The sequence below is a fragment of the Falco cherrug genome, chromosome 20 (genome assembly GCF_023634085.1).
Source record: "Falco cherrug isolate bFalChe1 chromosome 20, bFalChe1.pri, whole genome shotgun sequence".
NCBI classification, from domain to species: domain Eukaryota; kingdom Metazoa; phylum Chordata; class Aves; order Falconiformes; family Falconidae; genus Falco; species Falco cherrug.
In genome coordinates this window covers 6585021-6607176 of record NC_073716.1, presented here as the reverse complement: position 1 = coordinate 6607176, position 22156 = coordinate 6585021, and the positions used below count along the sequence as shown (strand labels likewise).

At 50.6% G+C, this 22156-nt stretch overlaps 3 protein-coding genes and 1 long non-coding RNA gene across 9 annotated transcripts in view; 2 read left to right on the top strand and 2 right to left on the bottom strand.

Annotated features, from left to right (window-relative positions):
* Positions 1 to 2247: 2247 nt before the first annotated feature.
* On the bottom strand, positions 2248 to 4479 carry LOC106631662 (uncharacterized). The gene is made up of 4 exons (XR_001335490.3): positions 4375 to 4479; positions 3278 to 3414; positions 2881 to 3015; positions 2248 to 2765 (listed from the first exon to the last, which is right to left on the bottom strand). It is a non-coding gene; the product is annotated as an uncharacterized LOC106631662 (long non-coding RNA).
* A 193-nt stretch (positions 4480 to 4672) lies between these two features.
* The window catches only part of LOC114018041 (endoplasmic reticulum-Golgi intermediate compartment protein 3-like), a 152072-nt gene continuing 134588 nt past the window's right edge, over positions 4673 to 22156 (top strand). Inside the window, exons 1-5 of one of the 6 annotated variants that reach the window (XM_055697445.1) lie at positions 4673 to 4803; positions 5562 to 5649; positions 6930 to 7049; positions 11142 to 11197; positions 13832 to 14726. In XM_055697445.1, the coding sequence (XP_055553420.1) occupies positions 4681 to 4803; positions 5562 to 5649; positions 6930 to 7049; positions 11142 to 11197; positions 13832 to 13861 (417 nt within the window). In that variant the 5' untranslated portion in view covers positions 4673 to 4680 and the 3' untranslated portion in view covers positions 13862 to 14726. Of the gene's footprint in view, positions 4804 to 5561; positions 5650 to 6361; positions 6562 to 6929; positions 7845 to 11141; positions 14727 to 22156 lie in introns of those variants that run through there. The other 5 variants (XM_055697446.1, XM_055697447.1, XR_008729981.1 and 2 more) reach the window with 5 other exon arrangements.
* CDK5R1 (cyclin dependent kinase 5 regulatory subunit 1) lies at positions 15802 to 18420 on the top strand. Its single transcript, XM_005447382.3, has one exon. It carries the CDS (start codon positions 15923 to 15925, stop codon positions 16814 to 16816), a length of 894 nt encoding a protein of 297 aa, XP_005447439.3. The 5' UTR covers positions 15802 to 15922; the 3' UTR covers positions 16817 to 18420.
* Positions 18076 to 22156, bottom strand: part of MYO1D (myosin ID) — a 164554-nt gene continuing 160473 nt past the window's right edge. Inside the window, exon 22 of the mRNA XM_027816336.2 lies at positions 18076 to 21547. Coding sequence (XP_027672137.1) covers positions 21391 to 21547 — 157 coding nt within the window. The 3' untranslated portion in view covers positions 18076 to 21390. The remainder of the gene's footprint in view (positions 21548 to 22156) is intronic.

Here is a 22156-nt window from a genome sequence, read left to right as displayed (position 1 = left end):
TTAGCTGTTCTGCCTGAGTGAGGGTCTTGTAGGTGAATTCTTTTGTACATGTGTATTAATAACTGTATGAATGCAAACCCAAGTGAATAAAAGCTATTTCCCACTTTTGTGTCTGTGTAATTTATATGCTGCCGCCCTCCCCCAGCAGGGCAGCAACTGAACCCCCCCGATGGGCTCGATGCTGCCCTAGCAGGGCCCCCACCACCACCCTCCCCCTGAACGCAGCCACCGGACCACCCTGACTGTGTCGATGCTGCCCTAGTGGGGTTCCCCCACCACTGCCCGCACCCGGCAGGGCAGCCACCGAACCCCCCCGACGGGCTCGATGCCGGCCTAGCGGGGGCCCTCCACCACCGCCCTGACGCAGCAGGGCAGCCACCGAACCCCCAGGACGGGCTCAATGCTGGCCTAGTGTGGCCCGCCACCGCTGACCTGACCTGGCAGGGCAGCCACTGAACCCCCTCGACGAGCTCGATGCCACCTGAGCACGGCCCGCCACCGCCGACCTGACCCGGCAGGGCAGCCACCAAACCACCCCAACGGGCGCGATGCTGGCCTAACGGGGCCCCCCACTATCGCCCTGACCCGGCAGGGCAGCCACCTGATGCCCACTGACGGGCTCGATGTGGGCCTAGCGGGGCCCCCCGCTGCCACCCTCACCCGGCAGGGCAGCCACCGAACCCCCTTGACAGGCTCAATGCCGCCCTCACCCCCATCCCCCCCCTCCCTCCCCTTCACCTCCCTCCCCTTCACCCCCCTCCCCCGCCTCTTCCCCCTCACCCGGCTGGGAAGCCACCAAATCCCCCGAGAAGCTCGATGCCGGCATAGCAGGGCCCCCCACACCCTCCAACCCCCCTCCCCCCCCTAACCCAGCAGGGCAATCACCGAAACCACCTAACCTTAACCCTGTCCCTAACCCTAACCCCCCTAAACCTAGCCCTAACCCTAATATAACCCTAACCTAAACCTAAAACCTAACGCTAACCCTGACCCTACCGTAACCCTGACCCTAAACCTTAACCTTAAACTTAACCTGAACCTTAACTCTAACCTTAACCCTAACCCTAAGCGTCTAACCTGAACCCAAACCCAAAACCTAACCCTAACCCAACCCGAACCCTAACCGAAACCCGAACTATAACAATAACCTAACCCTAGCATTAACCTAAACCCTAAACCTAACCCAAACCCTAAACCTAATCCTTAAACCTAACCTTAACCCTAACCCGAACCCAAACCTGAAACCAAACCGGAACCCCAAACCTAACCCTAACCCTAAAATTCTAACCCTGAGTCTATCCCTAATCCTAACCCAAACCCTAACCTGAACCCTATCCCAAACTCTAACCCTTAACCTTACCCTAACCTGAAGGCGAACCTGAACCTGAACACTAACCCGAACCCTAACCCTAACCCTAATCCTTAATCCTAACCCAAACCCGAACCCTAAACGGAACCCTAACCCAAACCAGAACCCTAACCCTAACCAGAACCCTAACCCAAACGCAAACCCTAACCCAAACTCGAACCCTAACGGGAACCCTAACCCGAACCAGAACCCAAACGCAAACCCTAACCCGAACCAGAACCCTAACCCGAACCCTAACCCTAACCTGAACACTAACCCTAAACCCAACCCGAACTCTAACCCTAACCCGAACCCTAATCCTTAACCCTAACCCATCCCTAACCGAACATTTGCCAAGAGCCCTGAAGGCGCAAACCCTCCAGAAATGCCCATCGTTAGTCCTGCTACGCTGGGCCCACAAAGCTGGTTTGTCTCCCAGAGAGCACAACTCCTGCTGCACCCCCCGGCCCCCTGGGAACGCATCCCTCCTCACCTGCCCACCTGAGCCCACAGCGACATCTCACGGCCCAGAAACACCCGGCGTGAAAGGAAAACAAAGGTCAGGTCTCAAGTGCAGCCTCTCCTGGGGATGCGTGCCCAACAAGAAACCTCCTCTCATTACGGTCGTCATCCCGGCAAGCCTGTCACAGGTAAGCGATACAAGGGACTCCCCAGCACCCCCTCCCAGAGCCCTGCTCCGTCCCCTGGCAGGGCAAGTGCTGCTACCAGCAGGGACTCCCTGCCCTCCCAGATGTCCCCCTCTGTCGCGACGGAGGGAAGACACAGTCACTCAATATGAGTGATCAGCAGGCTTCGTTTATTGTCTCTTACAGTCACCTTTTATGCCTTCTTATAATTAGCTCAGACATATGACAAAAGTTAAGCTCATTATTGGTTAGTTGCCTAAATACCAAGCCCGCCCCTTGTTTCTCTTCTGTAGTTACCTGTTCCCACCTGCAACATTCTTTTCCCACCAAAATCTTCCTGTTATTGTGTAACAAGGACAGCCAAAGACAGTGTATTTTGCTTTACTTCAGCTAAGCTGAGAGCGATGTGCATTTTTGTCCAGCCAGCTGGACTATGTCTATGTGACCCTTTTCAGCTAGCCAGTTACCCACACCCCTCAACATTCCCACTTGCCCCAAGTCCATGTACAGCTCCATCTGGCAACGCCACAGCAACAGCAGTTGTCTTTGCAGTTAAATACGTTCATCCGGAAGAAAAAAGGCAGCTAGCATCTGCTCCCCGGCAGAGCTTGCAGCACACAGGAATATTGCTCCATTTCTACATGTTTCCTAATGCTTTTTTCCTCTTTCTTTCACTCCTCGTAAAGCAAACCACACAGGTCAGTGGGATCAGGCACAGAACCACAGAAAAATACAGGTGGAAAGGACTCTGGATGCCTCTTGATCTAACCCTTCCATACAAAATGAACAATTTCAAAGTTAGAACAGACTGTGCGGGGATGTGTCCAGCAGTTTACATCTCCAGGATGGAGGTTTCCCACTTCTCTGGGTCACACAAGCTTTTACCTGCCTTTATGGTCACCAGACACGAGTTTGCCTTCAGCTACAGCACAGGCTCCAAGCAATACTGTGTGTTGTGATTCTGCAGCCCTTGTTCTGGAAGTTAACCTCAGCTGTAAATGCCTTCAAAGTCCTTGACTCCTTGAAATAAAGAAAAAGTCTCCTTTTTTGGGGTGTTTTTTGCTTTTAAGCAGCCATCTGTTGAACTATTGTCTGAGACCAAAATGCCAGCTGCTTCATACCAAAAAGGAAAGCCAGTGTACAGCAGAAAGACATTGAGGTTATCTGCCTTGCACATACAAGTGCCAGAAGACGGGCAACAGACCAATAATCCCATGGAAATAAAAGCAACCCGTTTTAGCAGCCGTTATCTTTGGTCCTGCGCATGTCATAAGACACCCACCTCTTCTTCATGGTCTCTTGTAAGCCAACAGCGCCAAGGCAGCCAGTCACCAAGGCCATGCCATAAACACCAGCACGTTTCTCTGTACATGGGGTGCTGCTGGGGAACAGCGGGCAGAGAAGCCCCTGGTTACATACCTGCCAGAGAAGCTGAATATTAAGATGGAAGAACCACCAAGGTTCTCAAAACTAAGGACATAGAGTCAGTAAAAGAACAGTAAGTGCCACTGTTTTAAGGAACTACTAGATCTTTAACTAGCAGGCGGGCCAGTCATAAGCAAAGGCAGCTCATGGGCTCAGAAAAGCAGAGCCATAACACGTACTAAGCTCAAAGAATTGCTCAGCTGATGTATCCCTAACACTCGATAGAACAGCAACTCTGGGTTTTTTCCACTGGATGACAAACCTTTTCTATCAGGATGCAATCAGGAGCCCAACTCAGATTTGGCTGGAACAGCCTTTCCTCTGATTAGGAACCTGGAAATCTCAGCTCAGCCACTCACAAGTGTCTCACTTGCAGGAAGATTGCTTATAACAGCTCAGCAGATTAAATACAACAAGCATTCACTGCAAAAAAGCAAGGCAAAACCAGAGCTGCTGTGTGCCTGTTCATACAGCTGCAAAACATTTTAGTTGAGGGAACAGAGCAAAAGATCGTTCTTGCACCAATCCCTGAAAATTAACAAGTATGCAGCTGCTTTCCATCAATCCTTTCCGCCCAAATTCAGGAGACTGAAGGGGTTTCTTTCTTTCAGGAGTCAGGGCAGAATAACCAGGACTTGTCACCTCCCCATGCCTGCACTTGGGACTCGTCCACATGTGACTCACCCAGCCACCGCAGTAACATCGTGCAAGAACAAGAGTCTACCCTGGCACTTGATAACCAAGCCTAGAAGGGTACAGCTCACGAAACAGCAGGGCCAAACCCCGAAACAAAGATCTGCTGAGGACAGGGAAGAAGGTGCAATGCTGGAAGCACTCGATCCTGAAGCTAATAGCAGCAGTGACGCAATCCAGACAAAAAGCTCTCTGTGTTGCAGTCCCATGAAGAAATTTGTGGGAGGTTTAGCTTTCTGTACTTTTAAGGTTGTCCTGTACCTTGCTATAGAGGTATCTCTCCTACAGATCTGCAGGACACGATGCCTTCATTCACTCAGCCTTGGCAAAACAAAGCTGCAGCCTCCTGACAACGCCGAGGGGGGACGCGCCACCGCGCATGCGCGGCGCCAAGGCTGCAGTGCCGATTTTCGGCCGCCAGGCGACAGCAGAAGTACGTTACCAACCGGGCGCTGCAGTACCCAATTCTTTTCGCTAGACGGCACCATAGCTCCAGCCAAACTAAGGGCAGCGCATGCGCAGAATCGGCTTGATGCCTTGGGGCGGGGTTTCCGGCTACGCACACGTATGGGCTACGCGTACGGCCCCGGAAGGTGGGTTCATTTCCGGCGCGCTGGAGCGGCGGTGGCGGTGCGGGGCCTTCGCCGGGAGCCCGGAAGCCTTTCGGGCCGGGACGTGCGGCGGCGCTGGGTGAGCGGGCGGGCTGAGGGCTGCCGGGGGCCGGTGGGCGAGCCCGGGCGTGGCCGTCGGGCAGCGGCCGGCCGGGGGGGACGTATCGGGCCGGCGCTCGGCCGCGGCAGGGAGCGCCTGGTGCCGGCGGCGGGCGGGCTGAGGCGGGCGGCCCGGCCCGGGCCCGGCGGGGCTGCCGGCGGTTCTCGTCTCGCCGGCAGTGACGGTGGTCAGCGGGCTGCTCGCGGTGCTGCCTTTTTTTTTTTTTTTTTCTCGGAGCTGCGCCGCTACCTCAGCGAGGAGGCGAGGAGCGGCGGCGGGGCCCGGGAGGGGGGTCGGCCCGCGGCGCCCTGCCGCCCCCCCGCCGCCTCCGGCGCTGCAGCCGCCGCAGCTCTGCGCGGGGCTTTGTCTTTCCCCCAGCCGCCGGCCGGTGCCGTGGCAGCGGGCTGGGGCCGCAGGGGCTGCCTTGGGGGCTGCGGTAACGCTGTGGCGGGGGGGGCGGCTCAGGAGCCTCTGCCCGCCCCTGCGAGCGGGCAAGGGAAAGGGAAGAAAGCCGGCGGTGGGATCCCCACCCCTCCCCCCCGACAGCTGGTTTCCCTAAAAAATATTACAAAGGGCAAGCGTTTAACTACGGGGGAGGGTTGGGAGGCGGCAGCTCAGGTGTCTCGCTGATCCTTTGTTGTGACAGTCAGCTCCTGGGCCGGAGCAGCCGAGGGGAAGAGGCCTTTGGGTTTGCTTCCCAGTGAAACGGGGCTCTTTTGGTTTTTCTTTGTACCTAGGTTCATCCGGAATTGTACGTTGACAAATCAAGGGGAGCTACACTGAAGGTCAGTCTAGATGTTACTTTTCCACGTGTGCCTCGTGCTTGTGAGTTGGACTGCTGACTACGGAGGGATCACTTTTGTACTCGCCGAGGGCCCGCAAGGCTCCGTGTGCCCGCTGCTTCCGAGTGCTGCGCTGCTGCTTGGGCAACAGCCAGGGAGGAATTGTTGGTCCCTCGTGGTTACGCAGCCGGGCCTGCTGGGTGCTTAAGCCAGCACGTCCAGTCGGGCAGTATTATTTTTCTAGATTGTAAATGAACCTGAGGCATAAACCCACTTACATTTCTGTAGGACGGTGTACTTGGTCAGAGAGCTCAGTCGCACTGACGGAGCTGGCACAGAGTTCCCTTGGGACTCCAGATCTGACTGTATTGTTGAAAGGCTCCAGAGCCTGCTTTGGAAGTCACTTGGCAAGGCACAGCTTTGCCGTGATTTTTGTACTTGAATTCTAACTGTAATGCCAATGCCACCTGTTGGCCTTTCTCCAGAAGTTATAAAAGCAGAATGAGCGTTAAGAATCTGATTACCTTTTAACTAAATTCGAAACAAAGTTGCGGGATGAAGTGACTGGAAGTCCTTCAAGTCTGACTGGGTGTCGCTGCCGTGCATGTTATCTGCCTGTCTACCGATCGTTCCTGCCTCTTGTTCAGTTGTGGTAATTCCTTTGGGTAATGCGTTGGGCTCTAGATGTAGTGCATCTTGACTTCCTCCCGACCCCCCGAGATGTTATCGGTCTTTGCCTTCCTCACGTTTCACAGGGCGTGGGAAGGCCAGAGAGGCTGGAAGCCTCGGCTGTTGTGTGCGGGGAAGCTGTCAGCCTGCTAAGAGAGCGTGTAGCCAGCAAGCGCATCGTGGTGCTTCGGTACCAAGCTGATACCACAGACCTCAATCTTTTTTGTGAAAAGGGATCACAAGGAAACGTGCTGATGTTAAAGAGGGAAAGGTGGCGGGGGAAGAGGTAGGAGGCAGCTTTCAACCAATTTTAGGCTTAACTCCTGTGTTCCTGAAAATGGTTCTGGGCTTTGAGGGGTTTGCTTTTGGCTTTTTACCTTAAGCGTCTCTGCCTTTCAGGGTAACGCTTTCTTGGAAGTTGGAAACGGTCCTTCTGGGACACCAAATGAAACCCCGTACCTGGGAGGGCCATTTAGCGTGCGGCACCTTGCGTTTTATTCCCTGTCGGTCACTTGGTCCTAGCTGTACACGCCCTCCCGGTTGGCACGTTCTTACCCTGCTGGCTGAAAGATTCTGTCTTTTCGTTTCCTCAGCTTGCCACAGGCCATAACACTTGTGTGTTCATAGACCGCTTTCCTTGTTCACTGCTTTCAGATTTGAGCATCAATGCCACGGATGTAACGGGAGAGCAGCAGCAGGACATAGAGCACAAGCCGTTTAAACAACGCTTGGATAAAGCTGCCAACCGTGTGACTCCAGAAGCCGAGAGACACTGTAAGATGCTGTTCTGCCATTCTTGGATGGATGCTCTCGTAGCCTTTCATCACCGTATGCCTGCTATGACCTTTGTGGGAACAAGGGACGGCTGAATTCACAGCGTTTTAAACACCACGAACTCTTGAAGAGTTTATAGGACACAAATCTATTACACTGGCAGATCAGACAAGCTCCTCTCTGTGTGTATGTATATTACACTCGGTACTTTTGCAAGGCAAGTCTTTGCCTAGTCACTCTGAAATTGGGACAAGGACTCACTGATGCATTTCAGGAGCAAAGCTGCTGAGTGAACGGGCTTTTCCTACTAGAAATCAAGCAGCTGCTCTGGCAGAACTTGACTTTGGTTGCATCTTTAAAGCCTAGGAGGCTGACAAATGGGACGAGCTGGTTGAAGAGCCTCTCTCCAGGGAAGGCTCCACTGACTTGACCCTTAAGCCTAAACTTGCATCTTACTAAGTTTGCTTTGTGTGTGTTAATGCATACCCGATTCATAGATTTCAGTTGATTGATCAGTTACAAGTTGAAATGGTCCTTGGCTACATTAACCTCTCCTCTGCATTTTTTTTACATGTTATGACTTACTGTCGTACTTCAATACAAACTGGGAATGATTCTGGTAGTGTTGCAATCTAACAGTAATGCTGTCCCGACTTTGTCTTTCTAAAGTGTGAGGTCCTTATTGTCTGTTCTGGGAGATAGTGTGGTTCTGTGTATTGGCATGAACTAAATTTGCTGGTTTGTTGTAACTCAGATTTAACTTTTCTGTTCTTAAAAGCTGAAAGGCTAAACTAAGCCAAGAGCTGAACAGTGGGTGGGTACAAGAGCTTCTCCTGTTGTCACAGAAGTGTGGTGATAGCATTCTTACTGTTGTGTCACTTAGCAGCCTTTCTGTATTTGGAGGCTGTGGCGTTACGAACGTAATGTCTGGGGTCAAACCCCACTTTTCTGTATCTAATTCTCTGTTAACACATGTAGGCCTCCTGCCTTACTGGTGTTGCCAGCCTCCACTGGGATTACTCGGTCTGAACCGGTTGCTCCTGCTCCTTACATTATCAACGGAGAGGAAGGGAAACTGGGAGGGAGCAGTCTCATCCAGGAGAGGCATTTTGAAAGCGATCAAATTGCATTGCATGCAAGAAGCAATTTCTTCTGCTGTCTGGAAAAAGTATACGGCTAGTTTGATTTCCACCACAGGTGTGGCAAGTTAGATTGGAGGTGTCCACCCATCTTCATGAAACTCTATGCTTATCAGTTTCTATTAGTAACACTAATTAGTCAGTTATTTAAATGGCAACTATAGCGGTATTGACTGCTAAAGGAAAAATTTACACAGACGTGGGTACTGCTAGGCTTGATTTAGTCACAACTCAGAGCTGGGCCACCACCCCAGTGAGTGGCAGAGAACGAAGGGATACAGCCCAGCTTACACTTACCAGATCATTAGTCAACATCCAAAGTTTTTAGAAGTTTCCTTTAGTCCTGTCAGTTCTGCAAATCTATCACCTGACTCTGTCCCAGTTGATTCATCTGTTCGGTACCAGTCTCTGCCTCTGTTCCAGGCTCCTCCTCAGATCGTGATCTTCTTGTCTGCCTGCTTTAACTCACACACTCCTTCAAGCACGCTTAGTCTTTGAACAAGCAATTCCTATTCATATATGCCAGTTTTTCTAAAAACGCCTGTGTTTCTGAGAGCATCTGTGTGCACAAACTGATCATCTGTTGCTTCTCTGTTCTCCCACTGATTAACTGGACTGGGTTTTAAACCAGCCTTGGATTAGGGTTATGCTAGGGACGAGGCCTGGTTCTGCCACTTAGCTGCTTCAGCACTTTAAATTTCTTAATTCAAAATCCGTTTTCTTTTAACAGGTTCCTCCTTTTGTTTTATTATTGCATACCTGCAATAGTTTAATAGCTAACATATTTCCAAGTTCTTTCTTGCAATTTTGCTGCTAAGCCAGTCACACAAGTTACAGAACATCGCGTTAGTGCAATCGCAGACACAACTACAGAAATCACAACAGGTATTGTAGTGATCAGTTTCTTTAACCACCTTGATAGGTCGGGGAACTGAGATGTTAATTCCTTGATGCCAATAGGCATGGTTTCTCAAATCTGAGAAAGAATTCTGCAAATACAATAAATATTGGGTTACCTTGTTTACCTCCATCCGACAAACTTATCTTTGCTGGGACATAAGTTCCCGGTACTGCTATAATCCTTCCAAAAATAACTTCTGCAGGAGAAACTCCAATTGGCTGCCTGGGAGTGTTTCTTATATCCCATAAACCCAAATTTAAAGCTTCATGTCATTTTAACCCAGTCTGTTTACAAACTGTGACTAATTTCTCTTTGAGAGTTCTATTCCTGAGATTCTGCATCCTGTCCTGGGGATTCTGGATGATGGGGAGTATGTAATTGTGATCAAATTCCTAATGAATGATAGATCTGTTTTAATACAGCTGCAAAAAAAATGAGGTCCCCTGTCAGATAGCTCTGGAACTCCATATCTAGGAATAATTTCCTTTAAGAGAGCTTTAACAACTGCTTTTGAGTCATTTTTCTGAGTAGGGAAAGCTTCCGCCCACCCTGACAATTGATCAACAACAGGAAGTAGGTATGTGAACCCCATTACTTTAGGCATTTCGGCATAATCAGTCTGAAGGTTTCGAAAAGGATACTTCATCGCTGGAGGTGGTTTTCCTAGCAGCGTCTTCCTTCTTAAAGAGGCAGATCCTTATGTAGCCGACAGCTCTCACCAATTCTTTTGGCTGCTGCATAAATTCCAGGGGTTGCCCACAGCTGTTGGAGGGCCAGAAAGTATTGCTCTCAAAATCCGTGAGCTCTGTTGTGCTGCCAGTGAGTGATAGGTCCTAAATACCTCTTTGGAAGTAGCGGTTTTTACTTCCAAATAGCCACTGTCCCTCACGTTGTTGTGCTCCCAATTTCTCCCAGGTTTGTCTGTCTTCTTCAGGTAGATCTTCATAGAAAGGAGTTACATCTGGGATTTCAGCCTTACCCTGTTCAGTCAGAATCGGAGTCATTGCTCAGATCGCCTGCCGTGCAGCAGCTTTTGCTGCTTGATCAGCCAAGGTATTTCCTCCAGATACATTGTCCCGGTGGTTGGTATGAGCCTTTACGTAAATTCAAGTCCATTTCATTTATCCTCCGTAGATTTCATAGTTTTGCATAGCTTAAAGCTTCATCCTCACTTAGACACGACGGTGCAAATGCCTGAAAGCCATCCAAGCCCCTTCCCGGTCAGTGGAGAGGAAGAGGCGCTCCCAGAAGCCCTTACTCTCAGCGTGCACATCTGAAAAGGATTGGGGGGGGTTTCTGATTATTGCCTGAAACTTTTTATTCTAGTATCAAGATGAAGGAAATTGGTGTACTGAGCAGAAGTCTGATATAATGGTTCTCAGTTCAGACTAATTTCCTCAAAGTCATTTTTTTAACGGGAAGATGATTTATATAGCATCTCAGCAGCACCCACACTGATCCAAACTGGTTACTTACTCGGTATTTACTATAGCTTTTCTGCATGTCATAGTCAGTATGGAACCTCTTTCTTCTTTCCGGGTCCTCTGTTAATCACAGGCATGTAATTGCAGGGGAATGGAGGGGGTTGCAGCTGCCCAGTATTTTAGGATCATAATGAGGGACAGCCGATGTCTATACCTTAAAATGTATTAACATGTGCTTAGGGATGTAGGTTTTGTGTTACAGCAGCTTGCTGTACATTCTGCCTGTGTAGGAATGTATAAAATCTTGGTGATTAGAAGCCCTTCTTTAGGTTTATAACTTCAGTACTTGCCTCCTAGCGTTGCCATTGAGCTCCTTAGAGCACACTGCTGTAATGCTGCTCAATGCTGCTCAGTAAAAGCATCGGTGGCAAACTCTATTCTGTAGCCAATAGGGGTTATTTACTTGTTAAAGCTGTTAATCATTAGCTCTTAATAATTATATAATGCATTGCTGCTATGATGAACATTATGATAATTATGAATTAGTTTTTATTAGTTAATTGTTACTTATCTGACATTTTGGTATCTGAGCTCATGCTGGTTGTTCAAATTGTTTTCCTCATTCTAGGTCCTTTACACACTTTCTCACAGGAGTTTGTGCCATCATTGGAGGCATATTTACAGGTATTGCATCTTTCAATCTTTTTTTCTTTCTACATTGTAAACATTTGCCATCTTCTTCTAAAATGTGTATGGCTGATAATAAATCCCTGTTTGATGGGGAGAGATGATTTCAGACTTCAAGAGGGAATATATCAAGAGTATAATTAGTGCTGCAGACTTTCAAGATGCTGTGGATGATGTCAGACCTACCTATCGTAATATTTTACTTTGATGCTCTAAAGGACATTTTTGTTTTCAAATAATGCACTTTCACATACCATATGAATGTATCTGTGCTGTGTATCTTGGCCAGCATGGGTCTGTAAGCAGACAGTTGCTTTCATGTGGAACTAAAGCCAGTAGAATCTGTGAACCCAGGTTGCCATGAGCATAGCCATCTCAAGAGGTGTTAGAATGCGTTCCGAGACTTGGGAGCTCCAGTGAGTGCTCTGCAGGGACTAAAAGGAGCCCTCGCAGCTACATGGGGCTCGTAAGGAGAGGCTGTTCCTGCGGAGCCGTTGGAGGGTCTGGGCTTCGTTCTCAGTGTTGGCTTCTGAACAGCTGATCAGCGTCTGCTCAGCTCCATGTGTGTGACAGAGCCCAGCCTTGGTCCAGCCTTGTGCTCCAGGTAATAACTCAGGGTACTCTGAAACAGTCATAGATGTTCACGCGGCTGTGAAGGGCCAGCCTGGAGATCTGGTCAGCAGATCCTACGGACCTGAGAAGTCAGCTTCTATATGTATCGCGTAATAGCTTCGTCTGCAAGGTTCTCTCGTCACCTGAGGTGTCACAGTGCTCAATTAACCTGATGCTATTAAACAGAATTTGTCTGTGATAAATTTGGTCATCTTTATTTCTATGGCTGACTCAAGGAGAGGCTTTCAGAACTTACTTTTGTGACAAATGCAATTGCCCTCTAGCACTGATTACCTTTGACAGTAAGTTCCTGCTGCCATATGCCATGTTCTGTGTCTATATTGTAGAGGAAAGATGAAATGGTGGCCAAGAAGGCCAGTAGTGTCCTGGCTCGTATCAGAAATAGTGTAGCCAGCAGGGTTAGGGAAGTGATTGTCCCCTGGTACTCCTGCAGTGGTGAGGCCACCCCTTGCATCCCGTGTGCAGTTTTGGGCCCCTCACCGTAAGGACATGGAGGTGCTGGAGCCTGTCTGGAGAAGAGCAATGACGCTGGTGGAGGGTCTAAAGAACAAGCCTGGTGAGGAGCAGCTGAGGGAACTGGGGGTGTTCAGCCTGAAGAAAAGGAGGCTCAGGGGAGACATTACTGCTCTCTACGGCTCCCTGAAAGGAGGTGGTAGCGAGGTGGGGGTCAGTCTCTTCTCCCAAGTAACAAGTGATAGGATGAAAGGAATGACCTCAAGTTGCATCACAGGAGGTTTAGATTGGATATTAGGAAAAATTTCTTTGCTGAAAGGACTGTCAAGCACTGGAACAGGCGGCCCAGGGAAGTGGTTGAGTCACCATCCCTGGAGGCATTTAAAGTTGTGTACATGTGGCACTTAGGGACATAGTTTAGTGGTGCACTTAGCAGTGGTAGGTTAATCTTCGGTCCTAAAGGTCTTTTCCAACCTAAACTATTCTATTCTAAAGAAATCAGTTGTGTAACAGTTTTTGTGTCACAGGATCAAATTTATTCCAGAGGTAGAGATAATTTCAGGCCAAGACAACCACAAAAGGCAGTAGTCTGAAGTGTCACTCAAAGACCAGATAGTAATAAGGCCAGTCATTCTGTATTCTACAGTAATAAACAGAAGACCCGGTTCCCGTTTTAGCGGCTGTTCTTTATATAGCATTGCAATGTGTGCCTTTAGGTAGGGCCAAGTAATCACTTACTTATTCCTTAGATTGAGGTGTTGCATAAAAGAAAAAAGAACATGAATCTTCATAAAGGCACTGAAAATACTGCTGGTCACTGGCACCCTGTGTTCCCTCCCATGCAGGAGTTCAGGGTTCCTGCCCTGCGAAAGCTGCCCCGATGGATGCAGGGTTGTCTGGGTTTCATGGTGCAGTAGACCAATTCTAAAATTTTCTATGGTCCCAAAAAAGCACTGAATTAATAGGCTCCTTCAGTGCTGGAGAGATTTGGGGAAAATACTGCAGAAAGAACTAAAGGCATCGGTTTGTTTTGCTTTGTGTCCTTGGTGGGTAAACGTGGCAGTCTTTGATAAAGGATGTCCATCAAGGGCAGCGTTGGGTAGGGTAGCTTATTTTTTAAGGGTGCTGGGAAATGAGCAAAAATGGGAAACATGCCCTTGGCAAGCTGGGTCAGTGCAGTAACATGGCATAAAGCTCTCGACATCAGCTTCCTTTCCAAATTCATCTCACTCATCAGTAAGCACATGTGACTTGGCCTGTCTCTTTTTTCACTTCTGTAAGACAGATCTTTTTCTGGAGAAGCATAATCACCTCTGCCCTGCAAGTTGGATCTTATCTGCCCTAATGAGCTGAGGTCGTTTTTCTTCTGAGCAGCAGCTGTTTTCTGTTGCGGGGGGAGCTGGAACTCCTTTCCACTAACAGAAGGGTTTGTGTTTTCTTTCCTTGAGAGTTGTTCTGTCTTCGAGGCATGTCTGGCTTGACGCATCTGTGGTTTTTTTCTCCTTTTAGTCGCAGGACTCATTGATTCCTTGATCTGTCACTCAGCACAGGCCATCCAGAAGAAAATTGAACTAGGGAAGACAACGTAAGCAATGAGCTCACCCCTCAAAAAAAACCCCCAACCCTCTTTAAGGAGAACTAAACAGGTTTTTTGAAACACAAGTGATCTTCTAAGTACACAAGAGAAGAGGTTTGGAATTACCAGATGGCCCTGACCACTCGTATGTTACTGTTCCATCATTCTTTGTTTGGCATTAATTTTTGAGAATGGGACTGCCTGAACCTTGCTGCTGTAAAGATGACCCGTCTTGTCTGGCTTTGCAGACCCTACTGTAAAAACCCTTTTGTGCCAGGCCATGTTCATCCAGTTCTGCCCCCCCCCACCCCCTTCCCAAAAGAGATGATGGAGATACTGCATTCCATTTGCCCCCAGGAATAATGTACTGTATTTTCATGAGACTTGGAATATGGATTGAAGTTGCCATCAAATACGCTTCCTAGCAAGACCATCTAGCTTTTTTAACTTTTCTTAAAGCTGTCTCTGGGTGTGCTGGTGCTGTATGCCAGACCTCTGTGAAAATGTGCTGAATCCCACACACCTTCCTTCCAGCTGTTCTGGGCAGTGTGGTGAGAAGTAGCGCTTGGGATGTGCTTACTGTACCATGGAGCATTGCGGTTGCCACAGATTGCTGCTCTTGTGAAAAATGCAAGTTGATGTTTCGGCAAAAAAAAAGTGTTTGGAGTTTTAATTGATTTTTAAATGGGATTGTGTTTTTCAGTTCCCCTCTGTTTGTATTTTGAAACAAAGTCCATCCTCTGTGTATTTTGGTAAAGCATTTAGAAGAATTAGATTATTTAAACGATCCCTGGTACATAATTGGAAATTATAATTAAAAAACATACCCGTGTTGTGGCAAAATACATAGATACAATAATCATGGTGGGGTTGGTTTTTTTCTTTTTAATGATTTTACACAAGTGAGTAAAGTGCTTGGTATGTGAAATTATATTAGGGGTCATTAGAAAATTTTGAGGAAAAGTAAAATACTGTGGAGGCAATATTGAGGCAAAACTCATCACTCTTAAATCTCAGCTCTGGATCTGCTGTGGCGTTGACTCTAAACTTGGTCCAAGCAGTTGGTCCAACAACTGCCCAGTGAGTGTGACAAGCACAGCACCAGATAATGCAGAGAGAAAGCTGTTTTATAATGCATTTGAACTTGATTACAAACCAGGGAATATAAAAACCTGTGGTTTTTTTCGACTGGGAGGAGAAACAGTTTGAGGTGTCTGTAAGAAGTCTGATTAATCTCCAAGCTAGAATACTGAAAAAAAAGGGTTTGTAAAATAAATAAATTTGAAACAAGGATATTTAATAAATCTATAAATATGAATATATTACATAAGGCACAAAAAGTGACTTGAACCGCTTCAGTCACTCAGCAGAGCACACAGCTTTGTAACTGAATTTGAAAGAATAAGCAGGAGGGGGAAGATGAATGGAAATAATCCAGCGAGAGTTTAACCTGCACTTGAGCAATTAGCAGCTAATCCCTTGGCTGTGGTAAGAAAGCCAGTTCTAAATACCAGAAAAGCATCGAGTGTTGCATAGCGGCAGGTACGCCGGAGGCCCCGCACGCGGCGGTGGTGGCCCGGACGGGCAGATGCGTCGGGCCGGGGTGGGGCGGGAGCGCAACGATCCCGAGTGTAAATTTGGCCTTTTTTGTATTTTTCCCTGGTTTTCGCCCCGGCAGCAGCCCCCGTGCGCTCCCCGAGGGCCGCCGCTTCCCGCGCAGGGCGGGTCGAGGGGCGGGGTCTGGGTAGAGGAGGCGTGGTTATAGGCAAGCGGGGCGGGGTCTCGGCGTAGTGGAGGCGTGGCCTCTCTGCCGCTTTCCCGCTGGCGCGGCGAGCGCACGTGGCGGCGCGGGGCGGGGCGAGGCGGCGGCGGGCCCGCGCACTGCGCCGCCGGGAGCGCGCGCGGCGGCGGGGCGGGGCCGAGGCGCGGCGCGGCGCTGAGCGGCGGCGGCGGAGCGGGCAGCCAGCGCGGGGCCGCGCCGGGGGCCGGGGCCGGGGCCGGGGCCGGGGGCCGGGGCCGGGGCCGGGGCGGGCGGCGGGGCCCGCCGGTCGGCCGGCGCCATGGGCACGGTGCTGTCGCTGTCGCCGAGCTACCGGAAGGCCCCGCTGTTCGAGGAGGGGGCGGCCACGGTGGGGCACTACACGGCGGTGCAGAACAGCAAGAACGCCAAGGAGAAGGGCCTGAAGCGGCACTCCCTGATCTCGGTTCTTCCCTGGAAGCGCATCGCCGCCGTCTCGGCCAAGAAGAAGAGCTCCAAGAAGGTGCAGCCCAACGGCGGCTACCAGAGCAACGTGACCCACCTCAACAACGAGAACCTGAAGAAGTCGCTCTCCTGCGCCAACCTTGCCACCTTCGCCCCCCCGCCGCCCCCCGCCGCCGCCGCCGCCGCCCTCGCCTCGGCACAGAAGGTGCCGCCGGCCGCGCCCGCCGCCGCCGCCGCTACCCCGCGCCGGGTCGTGGTGCAGGCGTCCACCAGCGAGCTGCTGCGCTGCCTGGGCGAGTTCCTCTGCCGCCGCTGCTACCGGCTGAAGCACCTCTCGCCCACCGACCCCGTGCTCTGGCTGCGCTCCGTGGACCGCTCGCTGCTGCTGCAGGGCTGGCAGGACCAGGGCTTCATCACGCCGGCCAACGTGGTCTTCCTCTACATGCTCTGCCGGGACGTCATCTCAGCTGAGGTGGCCAGCGATCACGAACTGCAGGCAGTGCTGCTTACCTGCCTGTACCTCTCCTACTCGTACATGGGCAACGAGATTTCCTATCCGCTCAAGCCCTTCCTGGTGGAGAGCTGTAAGGAGGCCTTCTGGGACCGCTGCCTCTCCATCATCGACCTCATGAGCCCCAAGATGCTGCAGGTCAACGCCGACCCGCACTACTTCACCCAGGTCTTCGCCGACCTCAAGAAGGAGAGCGGCGCCGAGGAGAAGGGCCGGCTGCTCATCGGCCTCGACCGGTGAGCGCCCGCCGCCCCCGGCCCCGCTCCGCTGCCCCGACCCGCGGCGCTGCCCGGCGGGGAGAGGCGGGGGCTGCTGCCGCTCCCCCGGGCCCGGGCCTAGGAGCAGGGGCACACGGGACGTCCGAAGCGCAGCCCCCCGGTTGCCCCCCCCCCCCCCCCTTCCCCCCCCCCCCCCGCCCCAGGCCGCTGCTTCCAAGCCATCGCCCCATTCCCGTCCCGCGGGCCCGGGGGTGCAGCGGCTCCGCCACCAGATTGATTTCAGCGAACTGGTGGAGGAGGGGTCCCCTTCGTCCCGTGTGTGGCCCCCCCAGCCGACCCCTCCCCAGGGCAGCGGAGCGGGGCTTCGCGGGCGGGCGGCGGGGGCGGCCCCGGCTCCTGCGGCCGCAGCGCCCGGGTGCGGGGCCGGGCACCGCATAGCCGAGACAAAGACCAGGTAGGGGGGGAAGAAGAAAAAAAAACCAACAAAAAACAAAGGAGGAAAAGGAGGAGGGGAAAAAAAGGAAGAAAAAAAAATTTTTTGCTCTAAAGGCTTCACCGGAGGCGGCTGAACGGGGCCGATCGTGACTTTCTGGCGCCGGAGCAGCCGGCAACGGGACAGAGGCGGGCACGGCCCGGGGAGCCCCGGCCCTCGCCGCCCCCCCGCCCCCCTCCCCCCCCGCCTCCTCCCGCCCCTTTATTTATTTTCTTTGAAGAGACTCGAATTTCCCGAGCGGGTCTGGGTTAAGGGAAATAACCGCTACTGTATAATGACATCAATGTGAAATGTCTTGTTCCCATCGTGCACTGATCATGAGTATTGTGTAAAGGATCTACTTGAGTGTGCAAGCAAGGAAAGAATCTACATGCTGCTATATGAATACTTTTAGAACAAAAAAAAACCAAGAAAAAAACCACAAAAAACTACTAACCGGGGGGGGGGGGGGGGGGGGAGAAAGAAAAAACCCTTCTTTATTCTTTCATTGTTGCTTTTACAGTGGTATTGCGCATGCAAACAGGAGCATTTTGTGTCTTAAAAAAAAAAAAAAAGAAAAAAAACATTAAAAATAATAATCAAAAGAAAAACCTTAACAAGAGATGGCTGTACAAATTACACCCATGCACAAAGACCTGACACCACCCCGATACTGCAGTCTTGAGCTGGTATTCCCTTATCAGGCCTGGGGACTGATAAGTTTTTTTGGGGTTTTATTTTTTTTTTCTCCGTGTGCACAGTTCTAGTTTAGTTCTGGTCCATCGAGCGTTAAACTTGCAGACGAGAGGGAGAAATAATGTGCCATTTATTTTTATTTTTTATTTTTCACTTGAAGCTCTTCATCGCTGTACATTGGACCCTGCTAATGATACATGTGTACGTACGTTTTTTTAGTGCAATCTCTTCTGTAGATCTTTGTTGACCAAATTGGTGGATATTGTTACTTATTAATTTATATTTGTCTCATTTTGTATGTATGTGTATAGTGTGTTTGTAAGTATGTGTGGTTTATAACCTGACCGACTGTGTCATGGGGCTCAGTGTGCCTGTAATTTAATCCCCTCCCCTTATTTTTATTTATTTTTGTACTGTGCTGATTAAATAAAAATGCACTGACCATCCATTACACAGCAGCGGTTCGTGGCAGACTCTTTTCTGCAAGCCCACACCTCCAGTGGCCCATTCGCAGCGTTGGGAAATTGGATTTGCTTTGATGAAAGAGGGTTTTAACACAGCTGCAGGTTTAATCGTGTTACCAGTGCTGGGGGGGTGGGGGGGGGGTGGGGTGTGGGGGGTGTCACCCCTTCGCTGGGGGCTGGCAGAGGCGCTGGGCGAGCCGTGGGGTGAGAAGGAGCATCCAGCATGCAAGAGGTGAAAAAGCAGGTTATTGGGACACCAAAACTCCACTTTCTGTCTGTGCATCATCTTCTCCGAGCCACCGCGCTGGTCAGAAACTAGCACCGCCATAGTGGGATGCAACTAATTGATTGGGGTTTTTTATTTAGTACAGTGAATTATGTAAACAAAACCCCAGGTCCATTATAGTAGGTTTGGGGTTTTTTCCTACTCTTTTACACATTAAAATATCAGCGATTTAAACAAAACAAAAAAAAAAAAAAAAAAAAGAAAAAAAAAGGTTCATTGTATTATCGCCCCAGGCTGAAAATCAAAATTCAATTTAGAAATAGTTAATTTAGGGGGAAACCCAGGAATATATGTATTTTATATATATTTATATATAGATAGATATAGATATATAGATATATATAAAACCAGACAGGAACCAATAATATACTTTATAAAGACACATATCTTCGCATACAATATCGCCATCTCATAGTATTAGAATTTTCCTAAATCTGTGATTTATTGCTGTCCATCATGATTAGATACAACCATTTTATTGGAGGGATAGTGTATAAAAGTGCTGATTAAAACTCCCGCCGCTACCTTGCCTATGGGTTAGTGTTACTGGGGGGAACATTTGGACTAGTAGATACAAAAAGCGAGAAGTGCAAATAGAAAGGCACAGCAATGACAAGGATCTTCCTTCTGGTGCTTCCCTGGGAGGACACAAACAGGAGCTGGGGTGTCCCACGGCGGTGCCGTTGGCATTGCTCCTCCTGAGGAGCTGATGCTGGGATTGCATGAGGAGGCGGGGGGCCCACGGTGGTCCTGAGCCGCTCACGTGTGTGTGCTTGGCGAGGTTAGAAACTGCTGCGTGGGTGGGATGTCACCTCCAGGCTCCTGATGGCCCCAGTGGTGGTGGTGGGTGACTTGTGTTTGCCAGCATCTGGAAGAGCTTCTTCCTGAGGACTTGGGCCAGGGCTGATGCACAGAGCCCTCCGGCACAGCAGTCCACTGGGCATCCCGGAGCTGCTGACCAGGAGCAAATGCTGGTGGCTGGGATGTCGGGCCAGATGCCGTGCTGGGATGCTGGTCCGAGGCCAAGGACCATGGGAATGGGAGGGCTCTGGCGTGGGCCCTCCCTGGCAAAAAGTGCAGGAGACATTAAGCTCGTCCCATTTCCACACAGAGCTAGGCCTTATCTGCACCCGAGGCACCCTCAACCTCAGGGCTCGGTGGCAGTGGTTGGGTACAAACGCTGCAGCGACTTGTCCCTGTGCCCTGCATCCATGGCATGGCCTTGGGAAGCTTTTTGTTAACGGGGCATTACATGAAGAGCCTCTTCCAGGCTTTCAGATTCCTAAAATGTTCCATTAAACAAGTGCTCCCCATTTTCTGGCTGGGCTGGGACCCCCACGTCCAACGTGATGGAAATCCTGACCTGACCAGCAGTGCCAGGACTCAGTACGTACAATTCCAACAGCCCCGCAGCATCACATGGCCTCCTCTGCTCAAAACCCACAGCAACAGCCCCGATACACAGTGGAAATAAAAAGCCTGTTAGTATGTATGGCTGTCCTGTAAACACCAAGCTCAAGGTCACCTGAGCCACGCAGCGAGAGGGACGTGGTGACACAAGACAAGCCGAGGTGATGCGCAATGCCCCGACATCCTCCAACCGTGGCTGGGAAGACTCAGGAAAACTCGTCGGAGGGAACAGCCTGGATGTTTGGAGTCAGGTTTGTGCTGCTGCCCCTCGCCTGCCGTGGACGGACGTGCCAGAGTTAGCGTTACATAGTGCAAAGCAAGGCAGCGGTGGCCTCAGCCCCCAGGCTCCACGTGGTTCTCAACTAACGCACCTGCAGCGGGTCCTGAGCCCTCCCTGAACCTCAGTGCTGGGAGTAACACAAAGCCACGTGGATCATCTAAAAATCCTGCAAGGCCACTTGGTCCAAATGGGAACCCACTGGATTTTCTGACACTGGAGAGGGTAATTAAGGCAAAAGCAATGCAGGATCAAAAAAACATAAAACCTCTGCACTGTGAATCCTGCTCTCCTTTCTGCTGGTGGACCTGTCTCCGACCAAGGTGCCTTGATGTGTGAGTGAACTCCGGGCAGGAAAGCAGCAAGCCTCGAGGTGCATCTCCATGTACCGTTGCAACTCCATGCGTGCTGGCAAGGCTGGAAGAGTGCGGAGTGTCTCCCCGGCATGGGAAGCCAGCCCTCCTTTCCACATCTGGCTCCGGTTCCATCAGGATTTGGTCTTACAGAACCAGACTCCCTGAGCCAGGTATCTTTGGTTCCTCCAGTGGAGGCTGCATAATATTGCAATAAGAAAAAAAAAAAAAAAAAAACCCACAAAAAAAAAAAAAAAAAAAACCAACAGAAGGGAATACTGGAGAGGGTTTAAGAAATCAATGTGGGAAAGGGTGTAAGTACCTATAAATGCTTTTTTCAGACTAATTCAGAAGCACTTTCCTGATATTCTGGCCTGTTCTGTAAGCTGGATAACAGGTCACTGGCTATTTTAAGCCTTCGTTGCATGTGGTAGTAAAACCCTCTCCTGAATTTGGCTTTGCTAAACCTCTAGCTTTAGAGATCTTTTTAGGCGCATGACCAAGTCACAGCTGAGCATCTCTAAATCAATCGCCTTGAAAAGTCCAAGGCAAAGGGAGGGCGATCAAAGCCCCAGTCTGTCTTTCCTCCGCTCGCTCACTCTCCAGGCTCGGCTCACTGCGCCAAGTGGAGGGGGATGCTAATTCCCCGGCACGCAGAGGATGAAACCGGAACGATGCTTGGTGAAATCCGGTTGGGATTGGTTAATCTTGGTTTCCACAGAGACGGTGCATTTCCGCCCATGCAGGCTGCACTGGACCGGGTTGGTGACGCTGACTTGCAGAGCGCGTTTCTCACTGTGTCAAGGCAAAAGGGAAAAGCGTCAGGCAGGAGGGCTGGGACAAGGCGAGGGAGACGGCTCTGGGCTGGGACACGTCCCACAGCGGGCCCAGCACCCCGCGCTGAGCCAAGCAGCTCTAAGCCCAGCTCTTGGGCTCAGCCGAGCCCTGCTCTCGCACGTGGAAGGCCCCCACGCGCGGAGGCGTGCGCCCGGGGATGCCGGTACGCAGCAGGGTGCCCATGGAGGGTGTCTCTGTATCTCTGTGTGGGCAAAGCAGGGGCCAGGTTGCGAAAGGTCTGGGCTCTGCTGCCAGCTCCGCCATCCACTCACCAAACGACGTCGCCAGCAATCATTCCTGTCTCTATAATTACAAGAATGATGATGACATCCCTTTTTCTCAGCTCAGAGATTAAGAGTACTGCATGAAATAGCTAAAAGCATCACAGGTAGGGTTGATTTTTTTTTAATTTTTTTTTTTAATTCCCTTTCCAGGCAGACAGATTGACTGGCCATGCAGCCTCCCCCAGCTTGGAGGAGTTTGCTGTGTCACTGCAAACCATTCCCCAACTTTTTAACCCTTTAACCCAGCTTTGGGGCTAAAAATAATTCTCAGGAGTGAAATCAG

Excerpts from the sequence above, each read along its gene's own strand:
- CDK5R1 (XM_005447382.3), top strand. The coding sequence starts at position 15,923 with ATGGGCACGGTGCTGTCGCTGTCGCCGAGCTACCGGAAGGCCCCGCTG.